This window comes from Castanea sativa, chromosome 11 (assembly GCF_040712315.1).
Source record: "Castanea sativa cultivar Marrone di Chiusa Pesio chromosome 11, ASM4071231v1".
Classification (NCBI taxonomy): Eukaryota; Viridiplantae; Streptophyta; class Magnoliopsida; order Fagales; family Fagaceae; genus Castanea; species Castanea sativa.
The window spans coordinates 60,375,975-60,395,871 of record NC_134023.1 but is presented as its reverse complement, the minus strand read 5'-3'; the positions used below and the strand labels follow the sequence as shown (position 1 = coordinate 60,395,871).

General features: G+C 33.8%; 2 protein-coding genes across 3 annotated transcripts; both read left to right on the top strand.

Moving 5' to 3' along the window:
- Positions 1–5,357: 5,357 nt before the first annotated feature.
- On the top strand, positions 5,358–9,954 carry LOC142615068 (LRR receptor-like serine/threonine-protein kinase EFR). Its single transcript, XM_075787748.1, has 3 exons — positions 5,358–8,199; positions 8,448–8,864; positions 9,655–9,954. Exons 1-2 carry the CDS (start codon positions 5,499–5,501, stop codon positions 8,855–8,857), a joined length of 3,111 nt encoding a protein of 1,036 aa, XP_075643863.1. The 5' UTR covers positions 5,358–5,498; the 3' UTR covers positions 8,858–8,864; positions 9,655–9,954.
- A 4,129-nt stretch (positions 9,955–14,083) lies between these two features.
- LOC142618003 (protein LATERAL ROOT PRIMORDIUM 1-like) lies at positions 14,084–18,625 on the top strand. Of its 2 annotated transcripts, XM_075790983.1 has the most exons (3): positions 14,084–14,990; positions 15,489–15,794; positions 18,559–18,625. In XM_075790983.1, exons 1-2 carry the CDS (start codon positions 14,342–14,344, stop codon positions 15,779–15,781), a joined length of 942 nt encoding a protein of 313 aa, XP_075647098.1. In that variant the 5' UTR covers positions 14,084–14,341; the 3' UTR covers positions 15,782–15,794; positions 18,559–18,625. The 2 variants fall into 2 exon arrangements, with proteins under 2 accessions (XP_075647098.1, XP_075647097.1); XM_075790982.1 differs by lacking the exon at positions 18,559–18,625 and having other exon boundaries at positions 15,489–16,729.
- Positions 18,626–19,897: the final 1,272 nt, after the last annotated feature.

The window sequence follows — 19,897 nt, the reverse complement described above, 5'->3', positions numbered from 1 at the left end:
AAATTGTTTTCTTTTTTTTTTTGTTTGCCTTCATTTTTCACAAAGAAATTTTACAGCTTCAAGCCTTGGATAGCACCAATTGCCAACTCGGTAGTTATTAGTTCCTTTGTCACTGCAAATTATTAGCACTATAAAGATGTTTGTAACCCATAATTTGATGATTACGTACAAGAAAAAGCGATTTGTACTTCAAGATCATACCATTAGGGCTATTGCTAAGCACCAAATAGTTTCTTGTAGATCTTAGAATGAGTCTTTTTATGCTTAACAGGAATTTTTTTTTTTGGCAAATAATATCTTAGAATAAGATCTTAGAATGAGATCTTAGGTTCAACTTTTTATTCCCTAAAATTTAGCATTTTCTGAGAAGGGCAGATTAGACTGTATGAGGTTTCTGTTGTTCTTTCTTGGCAGTGGTATGTCACTCCGGTAGGTTCGGGAATAAAATACCTGAGACTTGCTCCTTCCTCAGGTTTATAGCACGCTAGGCTAGATAAGACTGTATTCTATCTGTTAGCTATTCGAAGAGCTTAGGAGCTAGAGGAATGCTCTTTTTCTTTCCTTGTTCTTCCTTGAAGTTTAGAAGGGATAAGGACAGAGAATAACTAATGAGATTGTAGCTGTCTTCCTGGTCGAGATAGATGACAGCACCTTTTTCCTCTCTTCCTTATCGGAGGGCAATCTTCTCTTATGGCCTTCACCTCCCGCCCGGCCCGGAAATAGAACCCAGCACCCTTCTGATCCATTCATTTCTGCAAGCAGGGGGGATCCAAAGCAAAGCCCCCCTTCTATTGCATAACCTAAAAAAGCTATATAAGCAAAGTACCAAAGTGGTTGCGGGAATGGTAGTGCCTACACCCGGTCAATTGGATATGGCCCTAGCCTTGCTTCTGCGTCTATTACCTCTGCTTGCTCCGTCTCCGTTCCCATCTCAACCTCTGATGCTACTGCTCTTGCTGGTTTTTTTTTTGGTATAGACTTTTGAAAGCTTCATCAACCTATCAACCTATTGACCTCTCGTCCGCACCAACCTCTCACTCTCCTTTAGCTTCACTCGTAGCACTTGGTGGGCTCCATTGTTGGATCACTGAGTTGTAATTGGATAAGTTATTAGGAATATGACGGAACGAAAGACCAAGGAAAGAAAGAAATCATTGAAGAAGGCAAAGTTAGCAAAGGCAGCCGTTGGTTGGGGTGCAAACTCGTAGCTGACGTTGGTTGTCTAAATCTGCCTCTTCCGCATCAAGTTGACCGACCCGCCTATTCATGCATTCGTAAAGAGTACAAAGTAACCTCTGTTCTTCTAGCTTGAGAGGTCCTTTGTGTACGTAAAGAAAAAGTACGCGAGGTACCCAATAGTGTGATTCTTCCGAATCGAGGAAGCGCCTAGGAATCTTGTCGACCAAGATGATAACAGGGTATTGAACCTTTTCATGAAGCCCGAGTCGCCCTTAGTAGTAATCCAAGCCAGCAGGATGAAAGAAAAAGCCCATTCTGCAACCTTCTTAACTAGAAAGAGGGGGTTCCCTGGGGCGACACAATATTGATAAAAGCTTCTTCTTCATTCTCAACAGGAATGCATCAACAAAACTGCCCTTCCATATAGATCGTAGTGGCATGAACTCAGAATTTCTTCGCTTCGATTCCGCCCCTACCCGAAATCCAGCTTTGGTGGGCTTCCCTCAAGGTGAAACCGAAGGTCTACCTCCTTTCGTGCGCCCCTCACCTCCTCCATGAGGATGATCCACTGGATTCATTGCAACACCACGAACAAAGGGGCGTCTGGCTAACCACTGGCTTTGTACAATTATTCACTTTTCATCCAAAAAAAGTAAAACAGTCCCCAATTTCAAAAAATAAAAAACTAAGAGAACTTCTAAAATTCAATCTTCTTTCCCATTACATTCATCTTATTTTTCTACCCAAACTTTTTTCTATATATCACTATACCACTTTCAAACACATGTCCAAGAAAGAAATTAAAGTTGCTTATTTCTAAAATTTCTCATTTTTATTTGTTTGTAAAAAAATATATTTTCAAATTATAATAGATGCAAATTGTTAACCTTTAACAAAAAAATAAAAATAAAAATAGAAGAGCCTCTGAGCACGAGGCTAGTAACTAACTAAAGTAATTATATATGTAAATCAATGCATATTGAAACTTCAATTAACAATACACCTCTACAATCATTATGTGTCCTAAAGATTAATTATGGACTAAGACCATAAATAAACCACTGGTTTTCTATTCACACCTATTCACCTAACCCATTGATTAGATGATAAAGATGCCTCATGGACCTACATGTCATGTTACTTTTCTTTTCCTTTCTTCTTTCATTTATTTTATACATACATACATACATACATACATACATATATTATCAATTGCAGACGAGGAACTAGACCCATTTCATGATAGACTTAATTCATCCGTTAATCATTTTAATTTAACGACATTATGATAGATTTAACTAAATTGACAATATATTATTGGATAAATTTTAGCTACAAAGTTGGTTATAGCCTAAGGCTACAACCTTATTTAACATCATTAATACATTACTACATATTTTAAAAAACTAACTATTGAATTGCATGTTCTTTACGTTTTCAATACACATGTCAAAGTTTGTACTAATAAAATATTATTTACTATATAATCTATAATATTATATTTTACGCATAAATTTAAAATACAAAACTTACAATTTAAATATTTTATTGATGACATAATTATTGATTTTTAATTTTTTAGAAATTTTGCAAGTATGGAAAATATAAGAAGAAAATTTAATCCAATGGTGGATTTATCAAAATTCATCTCCAAAAAAAGATATTAAGTAAGGTTGTACCCTTAGGCTACAATTAATTTTGTAACTAAACTTTGTCCTATATATTTTCATTTGATGGAATTACCCATTTAGTTTGACACAAATACTAGTGCATTTCCATCAATAAGTAAAACTCTCATATATAGTGCATTTGATAAATTGTGTTTTATAATAGTGTACTCTTGGTGTGATGGTCACTTCACAAGTATAAGTGCTTATGGGTAGTGGGGACAAGGGTCAGAGTTCAAGTCCACAGGAGAAAGCTTCATCCACATATATTTAGATGGAGTTTCATAACTTACCATTGTTAAAAACATGACTAAATATTTGATTTTGCTCTACTTTCATATCTATCTCCTCTAAAAATACAAAAAACATAAAAATACAAGATCAAATAAGATAAAAAAGAAACCGACGGAAGACTTGCATAATGGGATTTCAAACCACAGGTAGACAACTTAAATTTCAGTCAGATCTCAGGTGGGTAAAGTGTCAAATTTCAAACTACAAGTAAGCAACTTTAATTTCGGGCAAACTATAGGTGGGTAAGTTGTAATTTTCCACAAAAAAGAAGAAGGTTTTATTATACTACACTTTACAATTTATTTTATCCTAGTTGGATTAGAATTTTTATTGTAGATCTTGTTTATTTTATTTCTACATATTTTTAACTGATAAAGGTATATTAAAAAATATGAATATACATACTTAAAAAAAAAAACAGAGAATAGAAGAATTAATTGAATCTTAAAAAGGATCTCTTAAGAAATTTGTTACAAGTAAAAAAATAAGCATTTAGATGAAATTTTTTGTGGTATAGATTTATTATCAAAACTACAAGTTATAAAGAGCTTTTAGAAATAGACAAATATACTTTGATTAAAAGATTTAAAGTTACATAAAATGAGTAGTCTAATTCTTTTCCAAATGCATTTATCGCTTATAGAAGTTTTTTGATGGCACCAGTTACGATTTCTTACACAAAAAGAAATTATAGAAGTTTTTTGATAGCACCTATTACATTTCTTACACAAAAAGAAATTTTTAAAATTAAAAATGGCAAAATCTTACTTAAAAATAACTATACTAGTTGTATGTTTGGATAGCGGCTACGTCCCACGTTTTTGCGTGTCTAGCATTTTTTTGTGTTTTGTGCACTATTTATGAGACTCATAAGTTATTTAACAAAAAAAAATTTAAAACTGATTTTCACGATACTATTTATATATTTAAAAAATATTTTATTATAATATTTTTAATTTTTAACGATAAAAATATCTAAATCTACCTGAAGAGTTTTATAATTTAGGAGTATTGTCTGCTCATCTTTATGGTTCGAATAATCCTTTTTTTTTTTTTGGACTGTTGCAAATATCAAATTTTTAACAATAAAAAAGATGTTGGGTGTGTGGCACACGTCCAGACTACACTTGATGGAATAGCTCAATAACTTGTCTCTAAAGTCTTCAAGCCAACCATCTGCAACCATGTCTCTTAATCAGACTCAAGCGTGTGGGACACGCTGAAGGAAGAAGAAAATTGGCTGAAAAAAAGAAGTTGGCTGTACAAAAGTCAAAGTTTGTGTGCTTGCATTTATTGTGACTTGTGACGAGTGCGGAAAGAAGAAAAGAAGAAAAAGGTGAAGAAATAAAAGGAAAGTCGATTCCGCTTTGCTGCAGAAGATACACTTAAAAATAACTATTTTTTTAAATATCACTTATTTTATTAAAAATTAAAAATTTATTATTAAAAAAAAAAAATTTAAGTTATTATTTATTCTCCCAAATATCATACATTTACTTTAATGCATTGTTCCTATCGTTAGTCAAAAAAATAAAAAGCAAAAAATGAAGATGCGTGAGTTTTAATCCGTATTCAAATGAATACTATGTGTATGGTTGGACAGTGACCACATTTAGCGTTTTTGTGAGTTCTATGTACTGTTTTTGAGACTTGTAAATACTTTTTTTTAAGAAAACAAATTTAAAACTGAATCCTATAAAACTATTCACATATTTAAAAAATTATTTTACTAAAATATTTTTAAATTTTAACAATAAATATTATCTAAATAGACTTTAAAAATTTTGTAATTTAGTAATATTGTCTTCTCATTTCTATGAGAGCTATGTTTTGAATAAATTTTTTTTTTTTGGGTTGTAACTATCAAATTTTAACAATAAAAAAGATGTTGGGGGTGTGGCACACGTGAGTTCCAGCCCACACTTGATGGAATAGCTCAATTAATGAGCTTGTCTCTCAAATCTTCAAGCCAACCATCTGCAACCATGTCTCTTAATCAGACTTAAGCGTGTGGGACACGCTGAAGGGTCTAGAAACGTGTATTTTGGGCTCAGCCAAGTACGGACGCTGCACTTCCAAATCCTTAATTGTTAAAACTTAAAATACACCAAATAAACACACCTTTGGTTTAATATAAAGGGGGAAAAACTATAGCATTCCACGTGGATCATGGGTACACGGTCTGATTGATTAATTAAAGATGATCAAACCGACTATAATCCCCAAAATTCTCGCACCAAATTTCTTCTCTCTCGCTCTCTTTATAAATTTGACACTTCTTGAGATTCTGTACACAGCCAAATTAGCCTTCCCTCACAATACACACTTGTACCAACTGCCTCTTCAACCATATTGCATATGGGGCTTTCCCAGTGGAGTTCATCTCCACCGTCCTCTTCTCTTTTCATGCATGCTTTTATCCTTCTCTGGTGGTGTGGCTTGTTAGTCACCTCTGTTGTTGGCGGGAATAATGAGACGGACCGGTTGGCGTTGCTTGAGTTCAAAGCCAAGATCACTCATGATCCTCTCCAGCTTTTGAGCTCTTGGAATGATAGCATCCACTTTTGTCAATGGCGAGGGGTTACCTGTGGTCGTCGACATCAGAGGGTCATTGGGATGGAACTGCAATTTTCGCAACTGGTAGGCTCTATATCACCACATGTTGGTAATTTAAGTTTTTTGAAGCATCTAACACTCTCAAACAACAGCTTTCATGATGAAATTCCTTCAGAAATTGGCCGTTTAAGCAGATTGCAAAACCTACGTTTGTACAATAACACACTCAGCGGCAAAATTCCAAGAAATTTATCCCATTGCACCAACCTCAATTACATTAATTTTGGTCGCAACCTTTTGGATGGGGAAATACCTACAACTCTTGGCACTTTGTCAAAACTCCAAATCGTTTCTTTTGAAGAAAATAATTTGACAGGAAGTATCCCACCCTTTTTCGGTAACTTATCCTCTCTAGAAGTGTTTTCTGCAAAATCTAATAACTTGGGTGGGAGTATCCCTCATTCTTTTGGCCAATTGACGAAACTTACATATTTTTATGTCGAATTAAATAGGTTGTCTGGAAGAATTCCTCCCTCAATCTTCAATTTGTCTTCGTTACAGAAGTTTGCTGTAGGAGGCAACCAAATCCAAGGGCACCTACCATTGGACATAGGAATCACCCTACAAAATATCAAAGTTTTAAGCATTTTTGCCAATCAATTTACTGGACCTATCCCTATTTCAATATCTAATGCCTCAAATCTAGAGCTACTTGACCTCTCCGAAAATAAACTAAAAGGAAGAGTTCCTTCTTTGGAGAAGTTAAACAAACTTTCAGTATTTTTAATATACTTTAACGAGCTTGGAAGTGGAGGGGCAAATGACTTGAGTTTTCTCTGTTCTTTGACAAATGCCACATATCTAAGGTTTGTGTTGATACATGTAAATAACTTTGGGGGAGAGTTGCCCGAGTGCATTGTCAATTTCTCAACTACTCTCACCAAATTGTCTCTAAGTAATAATAAAATATCTGGAAACATTCCTATTGGAATAGGAAATTTGACGAATTTGGATGTACTAGCTATGGAGAACAATAAATTATCAGGTCATATTCCTTTTGAAATTGAAAAGCTACAAAAGTTACAATATTTGGTTTTATCTGCAAACAATTTCTTCGGGAACATTCCATCTTCTCTTGGAAATTTAACTATTTTGACAACTTTGTATTTAGACCAAAATAATCTTCAAGGAAGCATCCCCTTAAGTCTAGTCAAGTGTGAAAATATGATTCATTTGGATCTCTCTGAAAACAATCTCAATGGTACCATATCATATCAAGTAATTGGTCTCTCATTCTCAGCAATTTCTCTAGACTTGTCAGCCAACAAATTTACTGGTGTCCTTCCTATAGAAGTAGAAAATTTAAAAAATTTAGAGCGCTTGGATATTTCTGAAAACATGTTGTTTGGAAAAATTCCAACAAGCCTTGGTAGCTGTGTAAAACTAGAATATCTAGCCATGGGTAGCAACTTCTTTCAAGGGGTCATTCCTTCATCTTTGGAATCATTAAGGGGCCTTCAACTTTTAGATCTTTCTAAAAACAATTTCTCTGGCAATATTCCAAAATTTTTGGAGAGCTTTATCTTCTTGAAGTTATTGAATTTGTCTTATAACAATTTCGAAGGGGAGGTACCAACAAATGGAGTTTTCAAGAACATTAGTGCAACTGTGATTAAGGGAAACAGTAAGTTATGTGGAGGCATGCCAAAGTTTGATCTTCCTGTATGTAAATACAATAAACCCAAGAAGAGGAAGTTGACTCTTTCCTTGAAGCTAATAATCTCTATACTTTGTGGTCTTTTTGGAATAACTTTGGTGATTTCATTTCTACTTCTCTTCTTTTTTAAAAGAAAGAGAAGGGAAAGTATTTTAAATAATTCACAAAATTTACTTTTGAATGTATCTTACCAAAGTCTCCTAAAAGCTACAGATGCATTTTCCTCCACTAATTTAATTGGTGTGGGAAGCTTTGGATCTGTGTATAGAGGAATTCTTGGTCATGAAAGATGTATAGTTGCTGTCAAGGTGCTCAACCTTTTGCATCATGGAGCTTTCAAAAGTTTTATTGCTGAATGTCAGGCTTTGCGAAACATCAGACATCGGAATTTGGTAAAGGTACTCACAGTATGTTCAAGTGTTGACTATCAAGGTCATGATTTCAAAGCATTAGTATACGAGTTCATGACTAATGGCAGCCTAGACGAGTGGTTGCATCCAATTTCAAGAACAAATGAGGTTCTTGAGGAACAAAAGAATTTGAATCTTCTTCAAAGATTGAATATTGCTATTGATGTTGCAAATGCACTGGAATATCTTCATTCTCATTGCCATGCACCAATTGTTCATTGTGATCTCAAGCCTAGCAATGTTCTTCTCGATGATGAAATGATTGGACATGTGGGGGACTTTGGCTTGGCAAGGTTCCTTCTTGAGGCCACCGAGTGTCATGCTAATCAATCAAGCTCTATTGGATTAAGAGGAACAATTGGTTATGCTCCTCCAGGTGAGTTCCATTTCTATTTTTGAATATTAAATTCTTTTCTTTCTTAATATTTCTTGATGTACTTTCAAGCATGAAATAGCTTAAGGAAGCCTTTTAGAAGATGGAGCATGTCCTGAAAGAAATTTCCACCTGTCATAATTTTTTTCCTTTTATATGCCACTAAAGAGTTCTTTCAAAGTTTTGCTATTATAATTCTTTTTTATATGAAACAAGATCAACCATATTGTGAATGTTTTGCGCAATTGCAGAATATGGTTTGGGAAACGAGGTGTCAACTTGTGGTGATGTCTACAGTTATGGCATACTATTATTGGAGATGTTCACAGGAAAAAGGCCTACGAATAACATATTCAAAGACAACTTGAACCTTCATGATTTTGTTAAAGGAGCATTGCCTGAACGAGTTGTTAACGTTGTGGATCCTATTATACTTTGGGACAGAGAAGGTATGGAAACAAGGACAAATGATACTCACATTCAAAATCAAATAGGAAGTCCCAAAATTCTGGAGTGCTTGATTTTGATATTTGGAATTGGAGTGTCTTGTTCTATGGAATCTCCAAGAGAAAGGATGAACATGATTGATGCTGTAGCTCAGTTGCATTTGATTAGAGAGAAACTCCTCAGAACTAGAATACGCGGAGAAAGAGTAATTTAGCTTACAGGTAAATTGTTTCTTATAGTACTTGTTGCTCTAACCTTTATGGAGGGAGGGGGATCATATAGTCACACAATGTCATGTGCTTGTCACGGTACTTTCTCTATATTATAGTGAAATTGATAATATTGATGCCATGTGAAATTTGATTACATGATGGTAATATTCATATGATTAAGATTAGTCCAATTTGTTTTCTATGATTTAGAATAAGCTCTTTTTTGTCCCCCCCCCCCCCCCCCCCCCACACCCCTTTAAAATGTTTGTTGAAATATACATAAATTGAAATGACGTTTAAGCTATTTTTGATTTGGTGATTTCTACCATTGGTGTAGTTGAGATTATTGGCACTGTACTAACACTCTGTACTTTACATAGAGACATCTTTGATGACTTTGATGTAGACATGGGCTTAAATTACTTCAAGTACGATTTTTTTTTTATTTTTGGAGAATGTCCAAGTATGAAACTTTAATGGGTAAGAAATTTAACTAATTTATTGGGAACGATATAGTTGTTTATAATCTTAACCATCTCACAAGTACCCAAAAAACCATTTCCATAATCTGTTTTGAAAACCAAAGCATGTTCTTCTTATACATAAAAATGACTTCCCAATTCTCACGCAGATCGAGGGTATGGGGTCTCGCCTGAGAACAGGTAAGGTGTTATTATGATTACGCCCAAATAAAGAAGCTACACCGGTCAACCTTGCTACCTTTTAAAATAATAATAATAATAATATGACTTCCTTCAATTCAATGGTTTAAAGAGATGATTGTCTTCCTTGAATGCAGGTATGGAGGACCAATGACCCCATTGGAAGGTGCGATCAAGTTAGTACAGAGGGCCAATGACTCCATTGGAAGGTGCGATCATGAGTTGATGAGGTTTTGATTTTGCATAATATTGGAGAAAAATAATCAGATTTGTAGAACGTCCTTTTGTTTCTTTTAGCAATCACCTATTAGTTTATTTTGTATTTGTCATAGATTGTTTTTTTTTTTTTGGTAATCATATCTATGGAATAATTTGTGGCTATAACATTACTTTAAAAAATAACGGAGACTCCGTTGATGTAGGCTTTTATGGCTGAACCACATTAAAATTGTTGTCTTCCTTCTTTTGTTTGCCTTCATTTTTCGCAAAAGAATGCTACAACTTCAATCCTTGGATAATTTGTTATCAAATTATTAGCACTATTCAGATGTTTGTCATCCATAATTTGATGATTACGTACAAGAAAAAGTGATACGTACTTGCAAGATCATACTGTTATGGTTGTTGCATAACACCCAATAGTTACCCATAGATCTTGTTATGAGAGTCCTTTCATGCTTAACAGGATCATTTTTTTTTTTTCCAGATAATATCTTTTGAAGTTAACTTGAAATAAATAGAGAGAGGCAATTTCATAATTAATTATATTTTTATAAATTTAACAGTATACACAAAATAACGTTATATTAAATTTTAAATAATGCAACACTAGATGCATATTTAAATTTCTAATATTTAATCTCAATGAAAAAATTGATAATTCAAGAAAAGAACCAATGAATGGTTAGCAATGTCCCCAAGTCATGATTTTTAAAGAACACTTGGGTCTAGTTTATAGCCCAAAAGAAATACCATTATTACTATATCAAAGCCAAAACCAGAAGGCAGTTGCAGTGAAGCATAAGGAAGTTGCAGTGAAGCAACTTGGAGATTCAACTAAGGCAGCTAAGGAATCAATAGCAGAACAAGTAGAGTTGAAGTCATCCAAGCAATTTGAACAAGAACAGCCTTCAGGGACTCAAGCTTCGAGTTGCCAAGTGAAGAAAATGAAGTTACTGCATAAACGGCAGTGCAACATTTGTTCTGTAAATGAAACTTGTACTTAACGACTTGTAGTTTAGCTTTTAGAGTTAGTTAGCTTTTTTTTTTTTTTTTTTTTTTCACGCGTGTAGCAATTTGTTATTACTGTGCCAGCTAGGATCAGTTGTTAAGTCAGTTACAGAGTATGTATTTTAGCTTTGTATATATAGTTTTCATCATCAATCAATGAAATAAAGAAATCAATTTTTACCAAATTGATATTTCTCACATGCTAGGCTATTCGAAACTCAAGCCTGACCCATCAATTTCATAATATTTCATTCATTTTAAATTATGAAATTTTGAACCCAAACAACACTTGGGTCTACTTTTGAGCCCAAATAAAATGCTCTGGGTTGTGGTTATATAACTTTGGGCCTATTATTTCCAGAATCCTTCGACCTATTTATGACATTTTGGAATTTTGATCTGGTAAACACCGGGTTCTTGTCGTATAAAGCATGCTGTTTTTGCTACTTCCTGGACTAAATGGCTCCTATAGTATCTAATCACTTGCATCCAGCATGGTAATCTATAAGAGTCTGTTTGGATTGAGGGGAGATGGAGGGGGAGTAGAGGAAAGTAGAGTAGAGTTAGTTGAAAACAGTCTAATTTTAGATAAATTTTTATTTACTCTACTCTACTCTCCCTCAATCTAAATAAACCATAAAGAATGAAGATTAATCATATTGAGTAAGGAGGTTACAAAACCTTGATTGCTAATTTGAACGAATTAGACTGAAATTGAAGGAACTTGTCTAAGAAACTTGAATGCCAAATAGCATTGACTGAATTAGTTGCACCGTCAATGACAACATTTAAGCTGACAAAAGTCTGGTTAGAAACAGCTTATTTAGTTGAAATTAATTTTTTTTTCTTAAAATAATATAGATGTTTGAGTTGATGAGAACACTCTAGAGATGAGAGGAAGGCCAAAATATTTGAGATTTTCTGTTTGAAATTTAGACTCTGAGAGAATATAACCTCACTTTTTGATGGATTCATAGTCAGGCCAGACAGCTCATTGAATTGTTAAAGCACCTGCTGCTTAAATTGTGTAGAGTTCTCAAACATAGATAGGAAAAAGCCACTTTGCCACACCTAGGATGAAACATGAACCAATCAAATACCTACACGTGGCTAATTAAGTAACTGACTTCATGCATAACCACAACACATTAACTAAAAACTAGAACCAACAACTTGTAGTATAATTCGAACACTTATAACATAGTTGTTAACTGAAATGTCGTATGAACTCATTCTACTGTATGACTTAGTCGTTTATCTTCTTTTTTAATCTGTATATCTTTGTACAGGATGCTAGCTTTCCTATGCTAATATGAATTAAAAAAAAAAAACCCATGAACAGAGAAGGGGAAAAAAAAAACGCTGAACAGAGAAGGTGAAAAAAAAAAAAAAAACAGGGGCAAGATGAAGCAGACGATTTTACTTGTGAAAGGAAGATGAAGAAGAAGGGAAGTAGATAGACCCACGGTAAAGATGTTAGAGAGAAAGGCTGGAAGAAACTAGAAAGTAAAGAAAGACAAAATGAGTGAGTGGGGATGTCAGGATGTGGGTGCTTTTCGCGTGGGTGCATCTAGGAATTTGGAAAAAGTAATTAGTTGGATTGTTTAGAATTACCTAATTAATGGTACCATATCATTTCGAGTTATTGGACTCTCACTCTCACCAATTGCCCTAGATTTTTCAGTCAACAAATTTACTGGTGTTCTTCCTATAGAAGTAGGAAATTTAAAAAATTTAGAATACTTTGATACTTCTGAAAATATGCTGTTTGGAAAAATTCCAACAAATCTTGGTAGCTGTGTAAAACTAGAATTTCTAGCCATGAGAAGCAATTTTTTTCAAAGAGTCATTCCTTTATCTTTCGAATCATTAAGAGATCTTCAAGTTCTAGATTTTTCTAAAAACAATTTTTCTGGAAATATTCCAAAAGTTTTGGAGAGCTTTACCTTCTTGCAATTATTGAATTTGTCTTATAACGATTTTGATGGTAAGGTACCAACAAATGGAGTTTTCAAGAATACAAGTGCAACTGTGCTTAAGGGAAGCAATAAACTTTATGGAGGCATGCTTAAGTTTGATCGTTCTATATGTAAATACAATAAATCCAAGAAGAAGAAGTTGACTCTTTCCTTAAAGCTAATAATCTCTATAATTTCTAGCCTTCTTAGAGTAACTTTGGTAATGTTATTTTTACTTCTCCAAACTTTAAAAAGAAAAAGGAGAGAGTATTTTAAATAATTCAGGAAATTTACTTTTGAATGTATCTTACCGAAGTCTCCTAAAGTTACAGATGCATTCTCCACCAGTAATTTAATTGGTGTGGGTAGCTTTGGATCTGTGTATAGAGGAATTCTTGATCGTGATAGACGTAAAGTTGCTATCAAGGTGCTCAACCTTTTGCACCATGGAACTTTCAAAAGTTTTATTGCTGAATGTGAGGCTTTGCGAAATAGTAGACATCAAAATCTAGTAAAGGTACTCATAACATGTTCTGGTGTTGACTATCAAGGACATGATTTTCAAAGCATTGGTATACAAGTTCATGACTAATGGCAACCTAATGGCAATATTTATTGTTTGAATCTTATCTCCTCCCTTGCCAGTAACTACTGACCTAAGAAAAAAAATGAATAGGAGAATTAAAGATTAAAAACTAAAGTTACCAAAAACTATATTTTTATAAAGTGTTTTTTGATCTTATTTTACTTATTTGATTATATCATTCCAAACATTTATGATCTATACGTGAATGAATCGAATTGCCTATCCGTCAAGCTATTAGTAAACTATATCTTTAGGGATTGTGAAAGGCATTCCACTATAAATATTTTTAATATTGCTTTGACTTAATTATATTTCTTAGAAAGTAGATATCACTCTAATAGTTCCAAATAAATTAAATACATGCATTAAGATTCGATGACTTTTTATATCACATGAACGAAAACACTTTCTCACTCTTCTAGGGGATTTCACTTTGGAAAAATAAAAATATTCCGTATTACAAATTAAGATAAACTAAACCAATATTATATAGCAACTCATAACGTTATCTTGGTAGACCTTCTTTCCATTTACACTTCTTATTAGGCTAATCTAACATTGGATGATAATAAAAAAAAAAAATTTAAATATATATTATGCAAAAAATCACCCCCCCCCCCACCCACAAAAAAAAATGGTGCAACATATAAGAAAATGACATAAATAACGAGTTAATATTAAATCACCGCCATTTTCATGAATTAAAAAAAAAAAAAAATCAAATTATCATCATTCTTGTACCAAGCCAAGAACTTTTTAAAAGGTGCAACTTCAGTGTCAGTACTTGGAGCAATGGTAGCAAAAACAACCTCACCATCAATGGCTCCCTAATAATATTCTCTCTCTCTAACTCTCACTGCCAAACTACTTCAGATATTCATTCACATACATCAAAAAGATTCTCAGATCAGATCACATTCTGTTTCTCCTATTAGAGCATATAGTCCTATTTCACCCTTACCATTTCTGTCTACCGCCAGTACCATTATTGATTTTTATTCTAAATAAAACCAACACTCACAAACCATATCATTCACCACATTTATAAGCATGTTGGGTCTCCGAGACTTGGTTCTCATAGCTCCGACTCCAACCATGCACCAACAAAACCAACCCATTAACTCTGATCACCATCCCAACCTTCCCATACCTTCCTCAGCTTCACTTGGAGTTAGCCTCGGGATTTTCCCGCTCCTCACTGCCACTCCATGCATTACACCACCTTCTAATCATGGTGTCCAAGATTGTGGTAATAACTCAAATAACCCCAACTGTTTTTGGAGCCTAAAGAGAGGCCAAGAACAGAGTTGTGGCAAGAAAGATGGAGTAAATAACAACACTACTGAAAATGATGATTCTGAGCAAATGGTGGAGAATGGTATGAGAGTGTGCAAGGACTGTGGGAATAGAGCCAAGAAGGATTGTAGTCATAGGAGGTGTAGGACTTGTTGCAAGACTCGTGGTTTTGATTGTTCTACTCACGTGAGGAGCACGTGGGTGCCTGCCGCTAGAAGAAGGGAGAGGAAGATGTTAATGGTGGGTGGTGCTAGTACTATTGGTGGTGGTTCTTCTGGGTCTTCTTCTGGTGTTAAAAGAACAAGAGTTGTGGTGCCAAATTTTAATGTTACCAGTGCTTCTCATGCTTCTACTTCTAATGGTACCACTCCAAGGAGTATTGACATTAGCTCTAAACACCAAGGTACTCACCCTTTTCTTTCTCTCTTTCTCTCTCTCTCACTCTCTCTTTGATTTGTCTATGTTTCAAAGTTACATGGTAATGGACTGTTGCAAAAGCTGACTTGGGTTTAAAGAATCTAGTAGATGCAAGCTTTACGCTTTCTACTTGTACTCTATCTATGCCTTTTCATATTCCTCTTCTCTGTTGGGGGAGTGATTTTTAATTATTAGAGTAATCCAAAAAAGGAGTTTGGTTTGTTGAATAATTGATTCAAATTTCTCTCTTTCCCTTTATCTGGAATTTTGTGTGTTTGAAAGTGGTCGTAACATGAACTTGAGAGAGTTAACAGAATGACTTGTTTTTGCGGGATTATAGATTTTAAGGTTCTGTCTTTTCCTCTGCCTTAATGCTCTGCATTTCTAAGTTGCTTATTAATGGAATTGAGGAACCTTTTTTATTTTAATTTTTTTATAAGTGAAACTGAGGCACTTGACTGAATTGGGTTTAGTTAAATCACAGATGCAAGTATTAAAAAGTCCTTACCAGGCCAAGTTTGTGCACCGGCGGTTTTTAGGTGTCACAGAGTCACTACCATCAGTGATGGTGCAGCTGAGTTTGTCTACCAGGCTACTGTGAGCATCAGTGGCCATGTATTCAAAGGGTATCTATATGATCAAGCGTTTGATGAGAAAAATGCATTCCCAAGTATTTCACAACTGCATTTGGTAAGTAGTGGCAGTGGAAGGAAGAGGGACGCCTCTTCATCTCCAATTGTGGCTCCATCAAATAGCCATCCGGCCCCTGTCAGCTGAAAATTGCTCAATGGTAAGGCCTAGCACACTCAATAGCATAATGTTTCTAGAGCCCCATGAAATGATCAACTTGTTTAAGAGTCAAATGTGAATCATAATCATTGCTTGGAAGATATCTACCTTTCAAAAGATATGAAGTTATTAGGAATTTCACATTAGTATGCAATGCTAAAAAAAGCCTAAAACTCTGGCATTTGTATGCCCTTTTTCCAAAGAAGTTCAACTTTCATCTCTGAAATTTGTGATAATGTGTATTTGGTTTGTACAAGGATTTGTCATTCACAAATCATATTGTTGTAACCTTTCTTATCTAAGGTCAATTAGAATTATATGTTTCTCTCTAGTATGTTAAAAAAGTTGTAGCTGAAGACAAGGAAACTTGAGCTTCTACACTACTACTCTGAGTCCAAATTATTATAAGATATCCCGGTTTTTTTATTGAATTCTTTCAATGAGGATAGATTTGTGAGAAATAAGTCATTAACTAGTTTGCAGTATCTTAATAAGCATGGAAGCGTCGCTGTTGCTATGTCATTCTTTATCAATGAAGAAAATGGAAAGGCATTGCATTTGTCTTGTTCTACATCCACTTTCGAAAAGGGAAATGCATAATTTTTTGCATTTAGGCATGTTATATATGTACTCTATTTCTTATAAAAACTTTTGTAGGCCCGATTGTTTTCATTCTAGTTTCTATCAAGCTTTTTGTGCATTTTATATCCAGTCTCAACGTATGTTTTCACTCAATATATGTAAATCTTAGCAAAAGTTTATACTCCTTTCTTCCCTTTACTTTCCCATTGTATAAGGTTCACAATGTTTTTGATTTAGAGATGAGATAATAGTGCTTTGATCTTGTTTTCATGTATTTTTTTGCAATTGGTTGAGTTATTAAGAATTCTGCCCCTTGTAGTAGTTTCTTGTGCACTCGCTAATGTTTCCCAGGGATGCTGCAACTGAAATATGTATAGTTTGGTATTTTTACCCACTCATCAATATTCAATATGTATATAAAAGCAAAAACCTCATGCGAGAGAGCATGACATTCTACCATGTGGCGCACTCTATGAAGAGAATTGAGATACTCTTTATTTAAAAGTAGAAACTCTTTATTTCTTTTGGTTCAATGTTTGAAGACTAATTTTTGTTATATTTTGTATTTAATGTTTTAAGATTACTATTTACAAATTGAGATAATTAATTGGGTGTTTATGATCAAGGTCTCCATATTTGATTGTGAGAATAGAGTCATTGAGAAAGTATTTGGTAAGTTGCTTAAATTTATGTAATTTTAGGATATAAAAGTATTTTATATTTTAAATTCTTATTTGTAGATTTCACAATCATTTAATCAGTTTGAAAAATAAAATCTACTTTTAACGGTAAATATTATAAGATATTATAATCTTACAATGTTATACAATTTTTTAAAATAAATTATGAATTAAAAAAATCAAGTTTCAAAAAATTTAACAATATTGTGGGCTGACATAAATATTATACAACAAAACAAAATAAGTATTAAGTATTATATGTAGATTTTAATATACATAAAAATGATTTCAAATGAAATTGTAAAGTAGTCCGCGCATTGCGCGGAATATCATCTAGTTTGACCTTAATTAGGCTATCTATATGAGCTTTAGATATAGGAGACAAGCATAAAAATAATAGATCTTGCTTCTCATGCAATAACTAGCTTTTTTTATTCTTTTGTGCATTAGTGACAACTTTAAATCTGTAGGAGAAAAGGATAATAACATGGGCAAGGGGACCATGCGTTTTTTTTTTTTTTCATTTTTGTTTCATATTGTCAGTTTCCCAACTTCATGTCCGTGTAAGAATTTGTATGCAGAAACCGAGTAGCCACACCTTTGCTTTATCATGTAATCATGTCCTTAAGCATAAACATTTCCTTCTTTTTTGCCAGACAAATTTTTAGGTGGATCTTTTTGTCGTGCATTGCACAAACCAGTCATGATACTTGATGCAGGAAAATAAAAGAACATTCTCATTAGTAATGCACTTCAACTATGGTTCATGTTCATTTCAACTCTGATTGGAAATATGCCAAAAATAGATGCAAATAAAAAGTTGAGGTGGCCATGGCTGTGAAACATAATGCCGTTCCTTTTTTTACAAATTCTATTACTTTCAGCATTCTATTTATTAAGCTTTTCATTTTTATATCTGGTCATCATGCATTATTGTAAAAGATAATCACATGTTGTCTCCATCTGATAATTTCCTGAGCTGAGATTTTTCAGCACTCTTTTTTTATGCATGAAACTTTCATAATTGACTTGGAAACAATGTCTAACACAAATGGGTATTTAGATAATGAGTATAGACTAAAATGTTTAATTATTGATTTGTTTAACCAAACTAAAAAAAATTGTAAATAGTCATAGAGCAACTGTGCAACATTGAGTTGGAAATTTTATTCTGAACAGCATGTTATTCCTCATTGTATTTATATTGCAATTATATTCTATGTATTTATGGTGCACCCTGAAGTCGGTTGAGAGTGGATTTCCCAACTCTTACTAGTGGCAGGGCTCTTTAGTTACTCATGCAGTCCTTGTCTTGGCCCATTATTTGACACAATAAATTTGAGACCATGGTACCTGCAAGTCATAAGTGACTTGTTGCTAAATGATAATCTATTACCTTTGCAATTATTTTCTCTGCTATTTCAGTTCTTGCCTTCTTAGTACGTTATACAGATTCACCTGACGCTTCAGAACATTAACTAAAACTTGTTTGTCATGTGTCAGGTGATGAAAGAGAGATCCACATTTATAGGTTTTTGTTTGCTGGACAAGTTGAGAATCAAAAAATGTTACTGTAAAGTTTCTTCTACAGAATATATATATATATATATATATATATATATATATATATATATATATATATATATGAGAAAGAGAGAGAGAGACTCCTCTGAAATTCTAATATTAGAAAACGGCATGTAATTTTGGGGCTTCATGGTGACTAGCTGCATGGTTGTGGAATGAAAAATGTGTCCTAATTCCTAAATGCTTGATTCATTTTGAACTTTTCTTTCTTGGCAGCCAAACAAATCAAAAAAGCCTTAGCTGTCTTTTTTTTTTTTTTTATTATTATTTTTTTTTAGCATTTAGCTATCAATCTTTACAGGGCATGCGGCTAACTAGTGTTCTTTTGAAGAGAAAGATGTAGAAGGATCTTCCAAAGGTATTCTTGTTAGGTCACATTGTGTTGTGCTACACGTGCGATTGCTAAGTAATTTTTGGTACTATTTGTCACGATTCAAGAAAATGCTAGCCACATCTAACCTATACTCAAATGTACTAATTAAGTTTGAATTAAGGCTTCTTCTAAGTACTTGTATAGAAATAGTTTGAACTTATAAACACTTAGTGTGGGACTCCACTTAACATACAATTATCCAATCCAATCCACATTTCTTGGGCTATCATAGTTGCATATAAGGGAAATGTGGTTACACTAGAACAAGTGAAAGGGGTTTCAGTCTGTCTTAGGCACACAATGTTTGGAGCTCTCTAAAACCTCAAAAGTAGAAAAAATGGTAAATCATAAGAAGATTCAATAGGACAAAGCAAATTATTCAAAAATGCTCTACGTACAAGAGAACATTGCTCAAAAATACCAAATTATTTAAGTGGGATGTTGAAAACATCAAACACTTTATCTTATCATTCATCAAAATTAATAATGAACCACCACATTTACCCACCAATTCTATTAATGTAACTTATGACATTTTGGGCCCAAATCACTCTGCAGTCTAGTTGTAATCAGCTTTGGACCTAATTTCACACATGTCCTCGGTACTTGGAGTTGGAGCCTTGTTGAATTCTTGGACTCGGAAATTGCTGGGTTCTAGTTGTATTGGGCCATGTAAATATTGTGTCCAGCATTCTCTCTGGCTATGATCCCCAGCTCTTGAATTTATATGCGTCTCTTCGGACTGAGCCGAAGGCAGCACATCCAGAAGTTCCCAAGGCGAATGAAAAGAGCATGTCAAACTTGCCAAACAAGATTCTTGAAGGAGAACTTATTCTATACTCACACATGAGTATATGACAATATCACTTCTTCTGGCTTCTGTAA

Coding starts and splice junctions, on each gene's coding strand:
- LOC142615068 (XM_075787748.1), top strand. CDS start 5,499: ATGGGGCTTTCCCAGTGGAGTTCATCTCCACCGTCCTCTTCTCTTTTC. Junction 8,200..8,447: donor AATTGGTTATGCTCCTCCAG/GTGAGTTCCATT, acceptor GCGCAATTGCAG/AATATGGTTTGGGAAACGAG.
- LOC142618003 (XM_075790983.1), top strand. CDS start 14,342: ATGTTGGGTCTCCGAGACTTGGTTCTCATAGCTCCGACTCCAACCATG. Junction 14,991..15,488: donor CATTAGCTCTAAACACCAAG/GTACTCACCCTT, acceptor GTTAAATCACAG/ATGCAAGTATTAAAAAGTCC.